The following is an 18,965-nucleotide window of genomic DNA, read 5'->3' as shown; positions in this document are numbered from 1 at the left end:
GCGTGCAAATGAATTTGTTCTTCAAAATATGTCCTGCCTTAACTAGATAAGGTCAGCCAAACTTGGAGGAGATTAGTCAGTGAGCGCCATTCCTTTTGGCCTAAATTTGTGAAATCTTAGACGACTTGTCGTCGCTATAGCAACAAAACTTCATTACCAATGGTATTTCAAGCATCTATCGCTAAGAAATATCGTGAATACATACTATCGCTCTGTGTTAGTTGCCTATTGTTGTGTACTGTTAAATGGAACAAGACACAGCAACCGTATTCAATAGTGACGTAGAATCCACTTAACAGGTTAAAAAAAAAAATGTTTCACGTGAGACTTACTGTGAAATGTTGGACAAGCTCTATACACTGGGCACGCGCTAAGAAGTGACCAATAAAATATTCTCTGAAAATGAATGGCCTAGAATTGGCGTACAATTCGACAAAATAAGCTATTGACCCCTCATGTCGCGGAAAAAAGCAGTATACAATGACATTGACGATGACAATACTAGTATTGATAACAATAAGAAGAAGTAAAATACTGATGATTAGAACGCCCGGTAAATAGACGGAAAAATATAATCGGTGTCATGTTCCCAAGACGCCCGGCATATTCTTCGACAAGCTACCCTTTTTGTTTACCTAGCAATATGAGTAGGTATCTATTTCCTCACTTAATTGCGTCAAAACATGCAGCGTGGGTAAAGCAATATTGGTCCAAAACTCGAACTCAAGTTTAGAAGTTGTCCGCCATGTCTCGGTGCCTGCGGTGCCTTTCGCAAAAGGAAGCGAAACTCGACATGATTCCTAACGATATATCAACAGTTAAAACTTTGATTTTTTTCAAGAAAAAAATAAAATCATTTTTATTGAAATCTTACAATATACAACCAAATTAGTTTCGCTTCATCATCTCAATCTAGTCATCATTTTTTATAAGCATTAATCAATTATATATAAATCATTTTTTTATTAGACAAAAATAATTTGTCAAACATAAGTCCTAATCAGATGTTACTGTATATCACTGTGTCTATTCTCTCCTGTTTATATGTCCGCTCTTCTGCATCCTTACCGGTATATGTACCCAATTCTTCGCAATATCAATCCAGGGTGCGTCTTATTACTCTTACAATTTCTAATGGAATCCAATTTGCTTGTGTCCACGATGGCGCGTGTTGTAGTTTCATTTCTTTGTCTTTTTGTCTTTTTCCTTTTTTTCTTTCCTTCCTAATTTGATTTCATGTCAGTTGACATTGGTTTCTTTTATCTTGTTTTATATAGCTGTTTATAGTTTCATTAAGTCATTATTCGTTCTCTTATGTATTTTTTTCTGAGGGTCCCATATCGTACAAGCTTTGCTTTTTAGTGGGACCCTCCATTTCCATTCCCATCCTTATTTAATTTGTACTATGCATATGTAAGCCTATATACCTTAAAAAATACAATTATGTTGTTACTCATGATCACATGTATTTTGTTAATTTCCGTTTTTGAAATCATTACAAATATTTTCTACTAATGCATTGTATATAATGTATGTAATTTTCTCTGTTTATTTAAAGGAAATGAAAATAAAGTTGAACTGAATTGAATCGAATAATTAACTTATGTCATATGCTAACAGAATGTAACCCTTGTGTATACCTTTTTAGAATTATTTTACCATAAAAAACGGGTAATGCATTACTATTGATTTAATTATGTCGGACAGTGCTCTACACAGCACACCGTCCTTCCGACACACTGAATTAGCTTGAGAAGCATGTTACAGAATGTGAAAAAATCAACACCCCTCATGCAAACTTATTGCGTTGATTTATTTTCATACACTTCTGTAACTGGTCACCATAGACTGGAGATTTGATTTACGCTAATCATTCCCACCATTTTTACGCCATGATGCAATGTACAAGACAGGATGTACAACGTCATGCGCTCTCCATTTGTTTGTATATAGGGTTTGTCTGTTTTGGTGTTTGTTTGTTGTTGGGGTTTTTTCGCATGCTTCCTATATAGGTGGTCAATTAAGCATACAACAGAGAACATTGTTACGGTATTTCAGCAGGTCAATTTCTTGTCTCATTAAGCGTTGATTTATTGTTCATTTCATACACTTTAAATTGACTGAACATAACGTGACGCGAACACTTCTGCTGGCATCAATCACACATAAATAACTCAATAATTGAGACGGTTAGCAATGATTGCCATAGCGTAATACATGCGAACAACTACATTTTGCTTTATCATGAATGCTGATCATTAATTAAATCATTGTCACATGCCAACTTAAAAAGGTGTATATGTTGCATCGGAAACAATGCTCTCGTATCTATTCCATCATGGTATTTTAGATTATTCATTCAAAGTTCGTGTGTCCCTTTTGCAACCATGAAAATTACATTCCTTTCGTAAGCTGGTATACTATTGTCGAGGTAGGTAATTTAGACCTTTCTTCAGAATAATAAAATTATACTTCTTAATGATGAAGGGAAATTATGGACAACCATTATTCTTGGTACAAATGGGGAGCGCATACTCGAGTGCCATGGTTGCTGTTTCTTTCTTTATTTTTTACTCTGAGGTGTATTACCGTAGGAATTCATACACGATATTGAGAGATATTAATATATTCTTTAACCATGCGAAATTTCAAGCGTACATGTGACTTTTAGAGAATTTCGCTTATTTTGGGTTTGCTGTGAGACGAGATGATACTTTAACATCTTACAGAGGGGCGGATCCAGGAATTCCGTAAAGAGGGGGCGCGTTTACAAAATTAAAGGGGGGCGCACGCACCCCTCCCCCCCCCCCATTTTTTTCTTTTTATTTCTTTTGTTTCAACAAAAAAAAATAAAAGGGGGGCGTGCGCCGGTTGCGGTCCTCCCTGGATCCGCCACTGTCTTACATAGAATACGATGTCAAAAAGGTGACGTATCAACTAAATTGGTTGACAATGCTACTGTAGTTTACCGCATCCACGCAGTAACGAACATCTCGTATGGGACTGTCATAGTACTGTATAATATCGAAGCTACCTCTCTGTTATAAAGTTGTGAAAATAATATGGAGATGTACAGTTAACTGTGTAACGCCATGAGACATACATCATGTACTTCCATAATTCACGTGATTTCAACAAAATTTTCATTTTGATGAGAAAGATATTCTTCGAGATGGTGTCAGCGTTTTACAACTGAACTGGTAGACAGTTGACGACAATCGCACCTCATCAACAAGGCACAAGCACATGGCTAGAGCGGCGAGAATGATAAATTGGCAATAGTTGTAACGAATACAATATCAGTATCATTCCGACGGAAATCACAGGATATTAGCGAATTAAAGGGCAAGAAGTGTATTTTCTTATAGCCATAACTAGTTAATTCCATGAGAAGAACAACAGCAAAATTGGCATCATCGTGGCATGATAAACTTCACAATACGGTTTTCTCCACAACTTTTTTTAATTTGCTGAGGATGACGACATTTTCCCTCCTCGTTTGTAGTTTGCAAAGTTTGTAAACTTCACGCTCACATCACACAAATTAGGATGGAATCAACACAATTCTGGAAGACAGAGCGAGGTGCAAAAAGTCACAAATACATTATATCGTCACTCTAAGATCCTGAAACTCCGCATGAAACAACAACACCTCAATTTAAGATAGCTCATCGAAATAAGCACAATCGAACAACAGTAAGGATGTCGCATAAAAAAATCCATGACTCATGACACAAGGGATTTTCTTTTGGCACTTCAAAACGAAGGTATGATGCATTGCTATTTCTTTGGTTCACAGAGGCCACTTTGAATCACTAAAGTCACTCGTGGCTGAATGTTTCTCACAGGCGCTGTCTATCACGCAAGCGTTTCCTTCAGCCTGTTTACCAGCTCGAACGAACAACGCGTAGTGTCTCAAAATCCGATTTTGCTTTGGTGACAGCTCTTTCCCAAAATAGAGTCTCTGCTCTATCGTCATAGGTGGAACTCAAGAATCAAGAAGAGAGAGAAAAAAATTATGTTTGACACTGTCCAAGATGCAGTTTTAGGACACCCGCCTTGTGCAGTTTCTTCAGCATCACAAACTCATCGGGCAAGTTGTGAAACCGCCTGTAGCCGTAGTCATAGTTATTACGCGTTGTGTTTCCCCGGTTGTCGTCGTAGTGATACGGAATGGGCGTCTGCTTGAATTCGGGAAAGGGGTAAAATCCGTACATGTGAATTTCGTCGCAGATAGTGGCCGCTATATTGAACATCAGCAGCCCTGTACTGATTCGTTCTTCGTCGATACCCTGCGTCATCCAGTAACTGAAAGTAAGAAAGAAAAATATACGTTTCGTTAGACTAATGACATCATTACATACACGTCATCACAACAGTTAGTCGTACTTCTATTACGTTTCCCGCACTAACTACAAGAAAGATCCACGGCTGCGAAAAACAGTGATCCAAGAATTTGAGATAGAAATTGATCTCAGCGCTCGTCACAACTTCTGATGCGTCAATATAGGACCCTGCGTGCTTTGAACCACGTGTATTACATCATTCTCTATGAGAAGACACTTACATTACTATCACGACCAATGTGATATTTAGCCATAACTCCATGATCTATCATTTCAAAAGGAACTCCATCATTTTGTTAAAAGAAAGACAGAGAAATTATATATTGCTTTTCGTGTCTCGTTGATGTTGAAGCCACTGGGTGAAAGGCCGATTGAAACGTATCATTGCCATTGTACAGTGCGATGAGCAGATATCGAAAGAATTTCCAAACTGCACGATACTCAAAGTTAACCTTGTTTGATGGGGCCTTCTTGTTCATTTCTTTCATTTTAAACATAATTATTTTGATATCAAATCGACCATCGGTACACTGAAATTAGAAATAAGCAGGGTAATAATCAATTTGATTCGACTGTGAGAAACAGTGGAGACCAAAGTACATAAACAGACCATTCATCGATTCACCTAGAAAATATAGACCATGAGTTATAAAGTTTGAAATGGCAGGAGTGTACTCAATTTATTATGCTACAGACTTACTCTTACAACCATACTTTGATAGTCAGGGCCTTACAAAGGGAAACTGAGATTTAATTTTACTTTTACAATATCTATGAAGCATTTTCGCCATTATTCAGACTCTTCGTTACTTCCATGCAGGAATCATACGCTCTTCCCTTTTTATATTTCTCAAACTTTTGGCTTGATGAAATACCAGTATCTCAATGCAGTATTGACATGTATCTGTGGGTAACATCCTTCCCTTTTTTTCTCAATACGTACCCTATCCCCCATTAAAGAAAAAGAAGAAGACAAAATCACATATCGCACACGTTATGATACACGTACACATTAAAACAACACACCAACACGTGCAGGCGCACACACACTCTAACTAACACACACACGCCCCCGGTGCCACTCACTCAGAAATATCCGGGAGAATGTTTCCAGGAAAGGCCAGTTGGACGTTTTTAAATCTCTTTGCATTGAGGTTGAAAAAGTCAAGAATCTCCTGCACTGTCCTGCTGATGTAATGCGTCGAGAAGATTGGGATCCAGAGCACGTACTTTCCGTAGCTCACCAAGCGCTTCTCAAACTTGTCCCTATCTCCGTCTTTTTTAAGTCGCCCATACAATCGATCTAGGATGCTTGGGTTAAAGGTTATTACATTCGTGTGCGTTCCCACGTCCTTCTCGTAACCGTCGACGGTGGCGAAATTACAGCGAATCGTCAAGTCCGCGGAATCTATCCTGTTCCCGCAGCTGCTGTTGAGCAGAATCCCGCTATTCCCTACGACCGAGCAGGTCTTGAAGAACTGGTTCCGGAAAAGTTGTTTCGTCGGCAGGAGCCGCTTGAGTCCCGCCGGGATCAGAGTCATTGCCCTGGCCTTGGCGCTGTAGAATCGCTTGAGCTGCCCTCTCGTGTCGTCATCTGACGTCATTGTGATCATCTTGTAGGGGTTGAAGAACTTTCGCATCTCGGCTCTAGGACAAGCAAAAAAAAAAAAAAAAATACAATGGACAATACTGATGTAAGACTGTGGTTCCATGTCATTTTTCTATTACTACTCTGTTTTACTTTTATAACGCATCTTGAACGTCACAATACAATGTAATTCCATTCTTTTGGGGATATATTCACCTTGTGCGTATTCTTGATTACTCAATCGGAAATATTGGAAATAAACATTAGGTTGAGGCGTGATTTTTTTTTTTAAATCTGTCTCCCTCTACAACCTTCGTCCCTCCGCTTACTACTAGTATTCTCTTGCTTTCATGAACACTAGGTATCAGATATTGCATTTTGTAGGTATACGTCAAAAAATGAATATGCTTACTTTCATTCATTCATTCATTCATGTTTTATTTTCATTTCAAAACAATTAATATCGGGTAATGCAAACGTCCAAATATGATGGTATACTCTTGTAACATAATCATAACGTCACATGATCAGTAGAAATAAATCTTGTTTCATTGAGGACTTGATGGAAATCAAAATTGAGGGGCTTAACGACCTTTTACCATTGACACCTGCTGAATAAAGGCTTTCACTTTATTCAAATGAATTGCACGGGAATAAAATCTCACTACAATTTCAAGACATTGGTCATACTTTTAATTTCCAATTTATAAATCATTTTTCATTTCCCATTTGTAAATCCTACAAGATTTCTTTACTGACCTGCACAAAGCAACCGAAGGTACTCGTGACGACTTACGATTTATTGTGCTGTTTCTTATATTTCATTATGTTTTATAGATACAAACTAGTAAAAACATTAGTATGAATCATAATATACTAGTACACAAATGCATACAGTATGTCTTTTTCTGAAAGGTATATGTAAGTGAGTAGCCGTTTATATATTGTACTGCAGTATGTCAAAATACATTCAATGACTAGGCACATACAACTTACTCACAGCTTTATTGGGCTCACACCTATAAATAAAATGGAATATCCATGACCGCTTCACAAAATCGTACCAAAGATACCAAAATAAATGAAGAAAAAAATTAATCAAAATTCAAAAATGCAGTTTGGCAAAAAACTGAATAGCTGCAGATATTGAGTATGAATTCCTCTACAAACTGCATTTTGGTTGGAAGACGAAATCTTTTCTCATGGAATTTGAAGGGACAATGTTTCAAGTTGGGTGCATGTACAGAAAACAGGTGATTTTTTGAGCGAAAAGAACTCGTAGTCTGGCTATGCGAACCCTTGGACAGAGTTTGAGCTGAAGAACCCGCCTTGGAAATTTGATGGATGAAAGGGTATATCTCACTTACTTAGTATCCAGGTTAGTGAAGATAAAACACCTCATTTCTCCCAGCTATTTTACAGAATTTTTGAATTTTGAATTTTTACACACGTCCCTATGGGCGGACGTCCATGTTACTTGGGCGCCGACAAGCCCCGGAAGGGTTGCGGAAGCAAATTTTGTTATTTCGGCATCCTGTCCGCGACAGACGCGGAATAACTTTGTGAATCGGCTTGTCCTTGGACCTTCCTAGGACAGTCCGCGGACTGTCCGCGGACTGACTGCGGACATTCCTAGGAATCACTCCGGAAGAGCGCGAAATAGCTCGGAATATGCTAATCGTAGCCGGGCAGCGCGGAAACATCTAGGATTACACCAGGAATGAACGCGGACAATCAGGATGCCTTCCGGACAACACAAGTTAGGCATGAGGACAAACTGCGGACAATACCAGGAAAATGGAAAGGTATAAATTTGGCGCTGACTTTGACTTTTTCTCATTTCACTGCTAGCCGTCATTGATGCTCCTTGTTGTGCTTCCGCAGTAGCGGCTGATATTATATTAATATGATTGGTCAATATTATTTGATAAATGTGACCATCAAATGTCGAAGAATAGGATTGTCTGCATGTCGGCTGACGGCTCATTTTTTTTTTTTTGATTTGTCTCACCTGGGAGAACAATTTTTTCTCTGCCTACAGTCACATGGATGATATTCGCAAACTTTTTGAACCATACATTATATATATATATATATATATATATATATATATATATATATACATAATATACATAAAAATGTAAATGTATATACATATATACATGAATCATGTTGATAAGGTAGTCCACGTGTGGGCAAGATAAAAAGATAAGTAACAAGACTGCAACAGGGTTCATGCTGTGTTCACCAACGATTTATTTCTTCACAAGAAATAAACCGTTGGTGAATGCAGCATGAACTTTGTTGCAGTTTTGTTACTTATATATATATATATATATATACATATTCTTTATTCCCATTTTTTAGACCTGTGCTTTATCCAGCGTGAAGTACACATGTTTTGTCTGATACTTCTGTAGAGCATGCCAAAATGATCCTAATCATTCAATTTGTTTTTTTCTTTCTCTGATTTTTACCCTTGTGCATCTCTAACCCTCCCTTATTTTGATCACTATTTTGAACATTTTCAAGTCCGAGAATTTTTTTTTCATGCTTAGAGCTTACTAGCCCATTGTCAATGAAGTGTAAAAATGGGGAAATATTTTTAACCTACTTTAATTTACGTTTTTGTTTTGTTTTTTTTTTTGGGGGGGGGGTTCAGCTGGCCTGTCAAATTGGACAATCGAGTTTATTTGCAACTAAAACAAAAAAGAAAAAAAATTAGGTAATAACAACTACGAAAATCATTCAGGTAAAGAATATTTCTGAAATGATTTGTGATGCTTAATGTGTACTTAAATATATACACTCAGCAAAAAACAAAACAAAAGAAAGACAGAAATTTAACACTTTTTCGAGTTCATGATTTATTGCTTTTTCTCTCATTTCACTTGAATTTTGAAGTGACAGAAAATCCTTTATTTTCTCCATCATCTTTAGCTTTCATTGTTATTTTGGGCTTCAAAGATATTACATTGTAATGAAACCACAGGTATATCTTTGCAATTGAATTCATGCTTTTTAGTGTGATGAATTTGTCTTTTGTTCTAATTATGTTGTATCATTAGAAAGCATTTACGTATGAATAACAACTTGTTCATGTTTATATAATACATTAACATTTAGCCAAAAATTATATGCTTTTTTTTCTGAGTGTACTTCCACCTACTTTTGTGATTTTTCAGCTGGGCTGTCACATGGGACAACCTAGTTTGTTTGCAAATAAAATACGAAAACAACATAAAGGAAAATGTACTATAGTAAGTAATAGGAACCAGGAAAGTCACTCACACGAAAAATAATTTCTGAAAAGATCAAATCAAAACAAACTTACTAGGAAGTTAGGGGGCTGATTTCACTTCTTTCTGGTTGCTTTTGGCACAGTCTCTACTACCTTATTCTTTGCCTTCTGGGACCGGAAATTCCTTAGATTTACCTGTTCTTCATCACTAGACGAAAGGTGTGCCTGTGATGGGGATATTTGCATGGGGGCCTCGCCTCCCTTCTTGCTCATTTTGCGTTTCATTGGCATGACCCTCGCGGAAAGTGTCGACATTTTCGTGTCTGGATCACAAAATTTCCGCATCGGTTCCGGACTCTTGCAAATATAGATCCGCATCGGCTCCGCGATGTCCTAAAACATTCCTGGTGTCTTCCGCTTTCATTCGGGAAGCTTCCCCACACCGCGGGATCCTTTCCGGAGCGTGTGCGGAAGGAGCGGAAGGGTTCCGGACAAGCGGGACATCCTCAGGACATCGTCAGGACAAGTCGCCGAAGGTGTCAGGAAGTTCATTTCCGCGTCCAAATTTTGGTCTCGATCAAAATTGGACGCGGAAATTTTTCTCTCTCCCGAAGGTGCGGAAACGCCCGGACATGTTTAGGACAGTGAGCGGACACGTCCAGGAACGTGCGGACAGGTTCCCGAAGGAGTGCGGAATACCAAATTTGCATTCCGGGGCTTGTCCGCGTCTTGTCCGCGCCCTAGTGGACGCCTGGTCTATGGGAAAATATTTGCCCGTGTGAGCTCTATTGCGAGACAGAGCCTTGAAAGCTCTGTTGCGAGAGTTCAGAGCGGGTTGATCTATCAACCCGCTCTGCGGGAGTTGAAATAGCGCCATCTACGTCTATACAAACACCTCGGGCAAACATGCAAATTAGCTCTTAGGCAAACAAGGGGTGCCACTGACATTGTACGTAAGACATAAGGATGATCGCCGTCGAAGAAGAAGTTTATCCCACTGTTTTGGAAAGTTTATAAAACTTTAAGAATGCTAGAGGCCCTGTTACAATTGGTATGTTGCATAATTTCACCTTGTACTTGATGTTTGCATTTAGATGAAAATATCATGTTTCGCTGTCGTTTATTGGAATATTATAACTCCGAGAAAGTTGAGGAACTTTATGACCTTGGGAAAGTTCGGAGAGCAGCGTGCACGTGCGGTCAGCACACCATAATGCAGGTCAATACTAGTAAATGCATATTTGCAAGTGGAATGGCAGAAAATAAGAGACGGTACAGTCGAGAACTGTTACAGTCTGGTGTAAACGTGATGCAGCTGTATAGATGATGATGATGATAATAATGATGGTAATGCATCCATCACTGTACGTAAAATTCACTGTTCCTTGATAATAAGGTTTAGAGGTGTTTTTTTTTTTTTAGCCTTCTTTGAAATGCTTATGTGCATCAAAGCTTTTGGGATTGGACAAAGTAGGCCCTCTAGTATAATAGTACCATACAGTTACCATGGTAGTCAATAGTGGATTAGTATTGTATAATAGTAGTACATGTAGTAGTAGTGGAAGCAGCAGCAGCAGCAGTAGTATAGTAGTAGTATCAGAAGTGGATGAATATTGTAGGTAGCTAGTGGTATACAATATCAAACAAGTATGATGAGATGATAGAGGTAGAAAGAATAATAGTATTAGTAGAAGGACCAGCAATCGTTAACGTCGTAATGAAAGAAAGAAATGGCTATAGTTTTGGAGAGTAAGACATGCATCGTAACTTCGTATACCCAGAATATTCGAGTACCTCGCATGCAGGAGAGCGGTCTTGTTTGCAGTCCAGATGTGCTGCAGAATGTCGTCGACGTCGGCCTTGGCACGGTCGTTGTAGTGGACAACGGAGTAGTACGATTCCTCGTCGTAGTCGGCATCGTTTGGTTGTTCGTCGGCAAAGCCTTGCATCCGCCTGCGTAATAAACAATACGCAAATCATTATCAAAGAAGTTCTGTGTGAGTGGAGTTCTATAATATAATAATAGGCATCGATTTTAAGTTGCATGCTCGTTTCTTCGTCGAGGGCGTGTTTCAGTTTTACTATACTGTAAAACGAGGAATGTTCGCGTGCATTTTAATTTCGCGAATTTCGCGAGCGCCAAGATTCGGAAAATTAAAATGCACGCGAAAATTCTTGTCCACACTATATGCATTGAATGCCAGTGGCATTTCGCGAAAACTTCATGCCGCAAAAAAAAGCTGTCGGCTCCAATTCGCGAAAAATTCATGCCGCGAAGATATCATGTTTTACAGCATTTCTGCACAGAGGTTGACAAAATTACTAATGCGCATCCATTGTTCTCTCATAAAGGTCTCTCTCAAAAAGGACAAGAAAGAAAAAAAAAACTATCATGGTACACTATTTATCCGCCACTTCACGAGTCATCTGAGTAATAGATTATGTTATTTGAGAAGAGTCACAAAACAAGTGGGACAAAGTACTCGACGAGAATGAGCCAGTTCTAGTTTACAACTGTAATTGAAAAATGAATTCAACAAGGTGTGATAAATCTTATAGAGGAGAGTGAAATTGATTTCCCAATGCACAAGAATGTACAACTGTGTAGAAGCATTCTTAATGGATCTTATCTGACCATTAGCGTTTTGATTAAATTTATTCAGATTGGAAGCAAAAACTATCCATTGTTGCATAATAGATGCGAATAACAAAATACGAGGAAGAAGGAGGTCTTCAAAGACCGGGAAAACATGAAATGGCCTAACGATCGTAATTCGGCTTCAATACACTTCGCGGTATGTGGTATTTGGCGAACATCTTTTCAGGAATATGATCCGACCATGTACTGCTGAGTAGATTATGATGTCTGGGTTCGGAGAACTCGTCAGGTTTGGCCTAATTCCTGACGGCGGCGTAAGTTAAAGGTAAGCTTCGCGCTGTTAGTATCATGTTCAAGTTGACGCAGAATGACGCTACAATGTTACATAAGGAACAACATTTAACAAACAATCGGTATTAAGTAAAAGAGAGGCCTTTATCCTGTGACTTTTAATGTGAGAAAGTTACGTTTTTATCTAAGCAGTTATACTGGTCTCTGTCACGTGTTAGTTTTGCAAATGAATCAAATGATGATGTCATCGCGTCACAATTATCAGTCTCTATGAACTGGTTTTCTTTCCTGTGTTTCCTGTTTTGAAATAAGATACAACACAAAGCAACATACAAAACAAAGTAAAATCTACTCTCATCAAAGTATTGTAAATTGTAAAATGAAACGTGAAGTATGATTAGGAGGAATATGATGTGAACATTTTGGTTGCGATATATCACAGATATCATTTTTTTTGTGTGTGTGTGTGTGAGAAAATGTGAAATTTCAAAATCCGATGCTCGATAGCGAATCTTATATGACATACTGTCTGTTATGGTATTTATACTGTGTGCAGTTTTACTTGAAAGCGATCCTAAACATAGCAGGACACCCGACACATGTTTCTCATGTCAAGTAGCCATACTTCGGCACCAGGATGGGATTTATGAACTCAATTGAGCCGAACACATGATGGTGGAAAAATAGGTCACGGTCCAAGATGTAATTGTAAATACATTTAGCTCGTAGTCTTTGACTGCAGACTTAATGTTGACTGCCCCGTCACACTAGAGCGAATAGAGTCAACGAATGCCCAACGGATTTAAAATGTGAAGATACGTTCGCATCCTTTGTTAATAGCGATCTTCACTCGATATCTGCGACGCGAAAGCTAATACGAGGATAATTAGGCGAAAAGATGTGTTCTGCACAAGCCCGAGACAATCGTTTCCATTGTCCAACCCGGGAGCCTCCGTCGTCTTAGCTTTCGCGTCGCAGATCTAAATCTCGCTATTATAAACATTAAAATAATTCGTATACAGTCTGTATATGTTTGACGTTCTTTGTATTCCATAGCAATTTGTTAGCTATCAATTTTGTGAAGATTTGCAGAGATATGCTATTATTTTATTTTGGCCATGTTCAAAAAAAAAAAAAAAAAAAATCGGTTCCAGCGTTTCTCTGCGCATCCCTTAGTATAAAGAACGTCAAACATGTTACGAACTATATTCTATAGTAGTAGCAACCGATGCAAATGTATCTTCAAATTTTCGAATTCGTTGGCTTGATATGCTCTGTGGTGTCAAGGGGCCTTTACAATGAAGAGGACTTTCGCTACAAAATCACAGTGTACACTTTGGGCGCAAATCCGGTCATGTAAAATCATCAATATTGTACAATATGTATTTTTAATTGGTATATGTTGTATTCTTTATTTGGTAGGAGCCTATATATTTGTTTTCTGTTTGCCATTTTCTTCTTTGTTGATATGTTTGAACATGTGCATGTATATACAATAATTGTATCTTTTCATTTTTGAAGCGCCATGAGCACTGAAAAGTGGACCTGTGCGCTATACAAGTAGCCACTATTATTATTATTATTATTATTATTATTATCATTATTATTATTATTATTATTATTATCATTATTATCATTATTATTATTATCATTATTATTATCATTATTATCATTATTATTATTATTATTATCATTTATCATTATTATCATTATTATTATTATTATCATTATTATTATTATTATCATTATTATTATTATCATTATTATCATTATTATTATCATCATTATTATCATTATTGTTATTATCATTATTATCATTATTATTATTATTATTATTATTATTATTATTATTATCATAATCAAATGAATTGCCCGCGATCTCCGTCCCTGTGCTCCTTTCTTGACACACCGTTTCCATACTACATAATATGATAAACAATGGGTATGTACTGTACATGGCAGCATGCAATTCATGCTCAGTTCATGTGGAAATTATATAAGTATTTTCTGTTAATCGAATAAGTCATGGAACAGCGGTTAACATGATGCCACGAGCAGAATCTTAGTTTGGAAGATTCTTTTGTGGGCGTTTCCATTAATTGATCTGAAGTAGAATAGCAGAAAATAATCCTCACAAAATATTCTGATAACTAGTATGCTCTTTGCCATATACCAATGCATTTACATTGCAAAAATCCTTCACAGAGCGCGTATAATTTTTCTCGTTCTCTTTGGAGGAGACGTGGAATAACACCGCTCGTGTATAGCTCCTCCATTCGATATCATTGTCATTGTGCTTCTGTTCAACAATGGTTGTAACAATCATGAGTTTTCGTTGTTGGTAGTCTCACTACTCCAAGAGGCATACACTGACCGTCACGGCTGAACATGGCGAATATTACATGTATAGGCCAATAGTAGCTACATGATGGCGAGTGGAACCCTATACAGGCCTACACAATTACGAATAACGACTCCCATGACAACGGACTATCATGGAGGTGGACACCTCCCTGGGACCAGGGAGGTGGAACCCACCTCCCTGCTGGGACTATCCACTGCCGTCGCTTGCCTGGTGTTGCTGCTGCACTGAGCATGTATTCTGAACAAAAAATGGAACTTCATTCCTCGACTTTAATTGTTAAACGTGAAACACAGGGATTGATTTCGTTTACCGGTAAACCCCCCCCCCCCCCCCCCGAAACATCGAGATGCGGAAAAGATGCCAGCGCCTCCACTGTCCCCCTCCCCCCATTAGCTTCTGCACTAAGAAGGAAAGATATTCCAGCAATCGATGGATTAATATTGTGCTGAGGAGGGGAGTGAAATATAGGTCGCTCAGTTCTAATGGCGTATTCTCATGTGAGAAAGTTGCATGTCATGTAAAGTATACTACCTCAAGTCTATATCAGTTAAAATGAGAAAAAATCTTTAAAAAAAAAGAAACAAAATCAGAGGATGCGTCTATAATTGCATTCAAAACCAGATCTCTATATGGGGGGAAAAAAACAAAAAAACAAAACAAAAGTGAAAAAAATTCGACCCTGCCAGGACTCGAACCTGGAATCCCCTGATTCGTAGTCAGATGCCTTATCCATTGGGCCACAGGGCCGATCTGACAGGAAAGGTGCCACTGCCTTTATAAACGTGTGTGTGCGCGCGCGCGCACTCCCGTTGTGATACCAATGCTGCGCTCTATTATCTTCGGATATAACTACAATGTACGTGATACAATGACGTTCTGCTGCACTGCACTGATCTCAAGTATACAACTGTATACTGAGAAAAATCGCGACCCGCATATATTTGCATCACGTTTCGTCACTGAAATTCTATGAAATCCCGCTCACATACAGGACAAATGCTGAAGATTCCAATAATAGACTCACAAGTTCACTGATCGATACCGGAGATTTGCAGCTATCGTCCTTTACGCCAACGATACAATCTTTTTTTTTTCTTTTTTTTCCCCCCTTTAAAATTTTTCCCCCTTTTTCGGCTCTCCGCAGACGGAGAGGATTCCGTGAAGCCAGCTCCGCGGAACATAATTATCCCCGACGACCAGATTCTCTAGATACAGACCAATCTTTCGGTCAAGGGAAATCCACGCTATCAATCATTTGCGATGAAACGGTTTAGTTAGTATAGGCCTACCCACAGAAATATACACTAGAGAGTATACCCACAGAAATATACACTAGTCAGTATACCCACAGAAATATACCACCATGGAGCTACTTTAGCTCCGGTTGTATGGCTATGGGATTCCGGGTGCAGGTTGGGTGGGTTTGAACGGAAATGAGCTAGACCCTATATAATACAAGTGATTTCACAAACTCACCGCGGACACTTTACAAGTCAGCAACGAAGCTCCTTTTACAACTGATAACACACTGGACAAACACATCCAGAGTCTCAGAGATCATGGAGATAATAAAAACCCATTACAGTATAAGCACTGTCAGTGGGGCCGAGCAGGTGTCGGACGACATGGACCAACAGAGCCGTGACATTATTGTCCCCGATTCACCCCATTGTATTTACTAAAATGCAATACATCATCGCGACAGAACGTCTTCTCGATCGATGAGCGAGCGAGCTAAACGTCTGTCCAGAAAAGGGAAAATGTCTACTTGATATTGTCGTTAAGCTGAAGCAATTAGCTCTGATCTGAGTAACTTAATATGTTTCTTTAGGCCCTAATCGTTCTTGGTTTTCAAAGTGTTGCTTAGTTTTGCTTTGTTATTACTTTTTCTGTTACTACGTGGGCTGCACGAAATTCAGAAAACCTATAATAATCAAATAGGCCTAAAGCAATGTAGGCATAGAGATTTGGCCATTCCACACAGTTTGCGGGCTATGTAAAAAGTGGACATCCTTCTGTGTTTGCATAGTGACCTTATTTTTTTCCTTTTTCTGTGTGTAAATACTCCGAATATTGCTCTCAATTCTGGAAAAAAATGATCGAATGTTTTATTGGCATCATGACAATACAGGCGACATGTTGGCAAGGAGTTATTGTATATGGGGAAACTGCAACCACAAACTCTGCCTTTTAGCAGTCCCCTCCATTTCTAACAAATTTGATTCGGTATTTGTCACAATATTTTATATAATTCACAGTATTTTCCTTGATTACAGTGTTGTAGTGGTTTTATGTAATTATTCATACATTTAAGTGTCTTATTGCAGTTTCATTTTTGTTTGGAATGAAATAAATGAAGTGAAAAGTATGATGAAAAGAGACGTCCCGGTACTTTTGTTCAATTTACTCCCCGGGATTTACTCTGAACTTGTATTCAACACTTGGATGCTTTCAAATTTTTCAGATATGGATTATTTCATGTTGTGCTTTGATTTATTTCCTTTTCGTTTGCCAATGTGAGTTCCACTTCAGCAAAATAGTCGAATGTTTGTTTGCGTTTCAACTCAATTTGCAACTAATACAACAATAACTGATGTAGGCCCATACCGTATATAATTGCTTTACTTTTTGTACATTTTTGTATTTTCTTCTTTTTCTCTGCCTGCAGAGGAGTCACAGGAGTTCGATTTCGAGAAACTAATGGCTGGAATGATTTGCTTGCATTCGAGCGCCAAAAATATGGGTTGCGGGCGTGATGTTTTTGGTCCTATACACGAAAACAACAACAACAACAACAACAACAACAACAACAACAACAACAACAACAACAACAACAACAACTACCACCATACTGTGGGTATACATTGTGGTATAGCCAAGCGAAACAAATCCGAGAAATAAGGTTCAGGAGATGCAACTCAATTCCGCGGAAGATCTCATGGTAAAGCCACAGAAACATGCTAGGCGTGGATGGAAGGAACTTCAGATGACTGACAGAATGCTGTCGAGCATGAACGTCCGAGGCCCTTTTCTTGGCAACAACATCATAATTATGACCGCGATCAACAACCCCGCTAATGTCATCCAAGGCTGATAGTGTATGTTGCTGCAGTGTTGCTGCTTTGATAACAACTATATTGATTGCTATTTGCAATATCCATGGTTCGATCATCAGTGAAATTACTGTACATGATTGTCATAGTTAAGTTATTTGTTCTTAGGATAGGTATAGCCAGTGGCGTATCTAGGGGGGGGGGGGCAAGGGGGGCACGTGCCCCGGGCGCCACTCCTTGGGGGCGCCGAAAACGGAAAAACGAAAAAAGAAAAAGAAAAAGAAAAAGAAAAAAAGAAGAAGAAGAAGAAGAAGAAGAAGAAGGAAAAAAAAAAAAAAAAAACTCGCCCGGACTGGGGGCGGCGGGGGGGGGGGGGGGGGGGGGGGAGAAAACCAAATCAAATAAGATAAAAACAAAAAATGACAATGTTGATTGTGTTCACACAAGAATTCCATGTTCTGTAAGCTGAAATTTAGGCTGGCTCGCTGCGCTCGCTCGACAAAATGTATAGAAAAGAAGATAAGAACAAAACGTGATGATAACGCGGACAAAATGACAATGTATATCGTGTTCACACATGCCATTGTTAGAAGGCAAAATGTTACACGGAGCAGCGGCTGCAATTTTATTTCTTTCGTTCTGAAGCGATCGCCTGCTGGATCAAACGAGGGCACAAAAGGTGTCGAACATTACGGGGGGGCGCAAAAAAAAATCAAACAAGATAAGAACAAACGTAATGATGACGCGGAAATATACAAATTTCGGCTCACTCGCGCGTAATAATTTAGAGTATTTTTTATCAAGTCCTCAGTTTGTTGGTATAAATCGTTGTCTATAAGGCCGTCACTATATCTTGATTAGAATTGTAAGATTTAATAAGCAAAAAATGGCAAGAATTCCATGTTTTGTAAGCTGAAATACAAAAGTTTTCGGCTCGCTCGCTGCGCTCGCCCGCCAAAATTTATCAAAAAAGAAGATAAGAACAAAACGTGATGATGGCGCTGAAATATACGAATTTCGGCTCACTCGTGCGTACTAATTTGGAATATTTTTTCAACTCCTCAGTTTGTTGGTATAAGTCGTTATCTATAAGGCCGTCACTTATATATCTTGATTAGAATTGTAAGATTTAATAAGCAAAAAATGACAAGAATTCCATGTTTTGTAAGCTGAAATACAAAAATTTTCTGCTCGCTCGCTGCGCTCGCTCGCCAAAATTCATCAAAAAAAAAGAAAAAAGAGAAGAACATAAGAACAAAACGTGATGATGGCGCGGAAATATACGAATTTCGGCTCACTCGTGCGTACTAATTTGGAGTATTTTTTCAAGTCCTAAGTTTGTTGGTATAAATCGTTATCTATAAGGCCGTCACAATATCTTGATTAGAATTGTAAGATTTGATAAGCAAAAAAATGACAAGAATTCCATGTATTGTAAGCTAAAATACAAAAATTTTCGGCTCGCTCGCTGCGCTCGCTCGC

At 38.5% G+C, this 18,965-nt stretch overlaps 1 protein-coding gene and 1 non-coding gene across 2 annotated transcripts in view; both read right to left on the bottom strand.

Moving 5' to 3' along the window:
* Positions 1–3,170: 3,170 nt before the first annotated feature.
* The window catches only part of LOC139729926 (alpha-N-acetylneuraminate alpha-2,8-sialyltransferase ST8SIA3-like), a 32,393-nt gene continuing 16,598 nt past the window's right edge, over positions 3,171–18,965 (bottom strand). The window contains exons 2-4 of the mRNA XM_071640843.1: positions 10,970–11,128; positions 5,433–5,993; positions 3,171–4,308 (exon numbers count right to left, since the gene is read on the bottom strand). Of these exons, the coding sequence (XP_071496944.1) occupies positions 4,017–4,308; positions 5,433–5,993; positions 10,970–11,128 (1,012 nt within the window). The 3' untranslated portion in view covers positions 3,171–4,016. The remainder of the gene's footprint in view (positions 4,309–5,432; positions 5,994–10,969; positions 11,129–18,965) is intronic.
* Positions 15,105–15,177, bottom strand: Trnar-acg (transfer RNA arginine (anticodon ACG)). The gene has a single exon. It is a non-coding gene; the product is annotated as a tRNA-Arg (tRNA).

This window comes from Diadema antillarum, unplaced genomic scaffold (genome assembly GCF_040938485.1).
Source record: "Diadema antillarum isolate AM-2024a unplaced genomic scaffold, OU_Dant_1.0 seq00000271_RagTag, whole genome shotgun sequence".
NCBI lineage: Eukaryota > Metazoa > Echinodermata > Echinoidea > Diadematoida > Diadematidae > Diadema > Diadema antillarum.
This window is presented reverse-complemented; position numbering and strand designations above follow the sequence as displayed.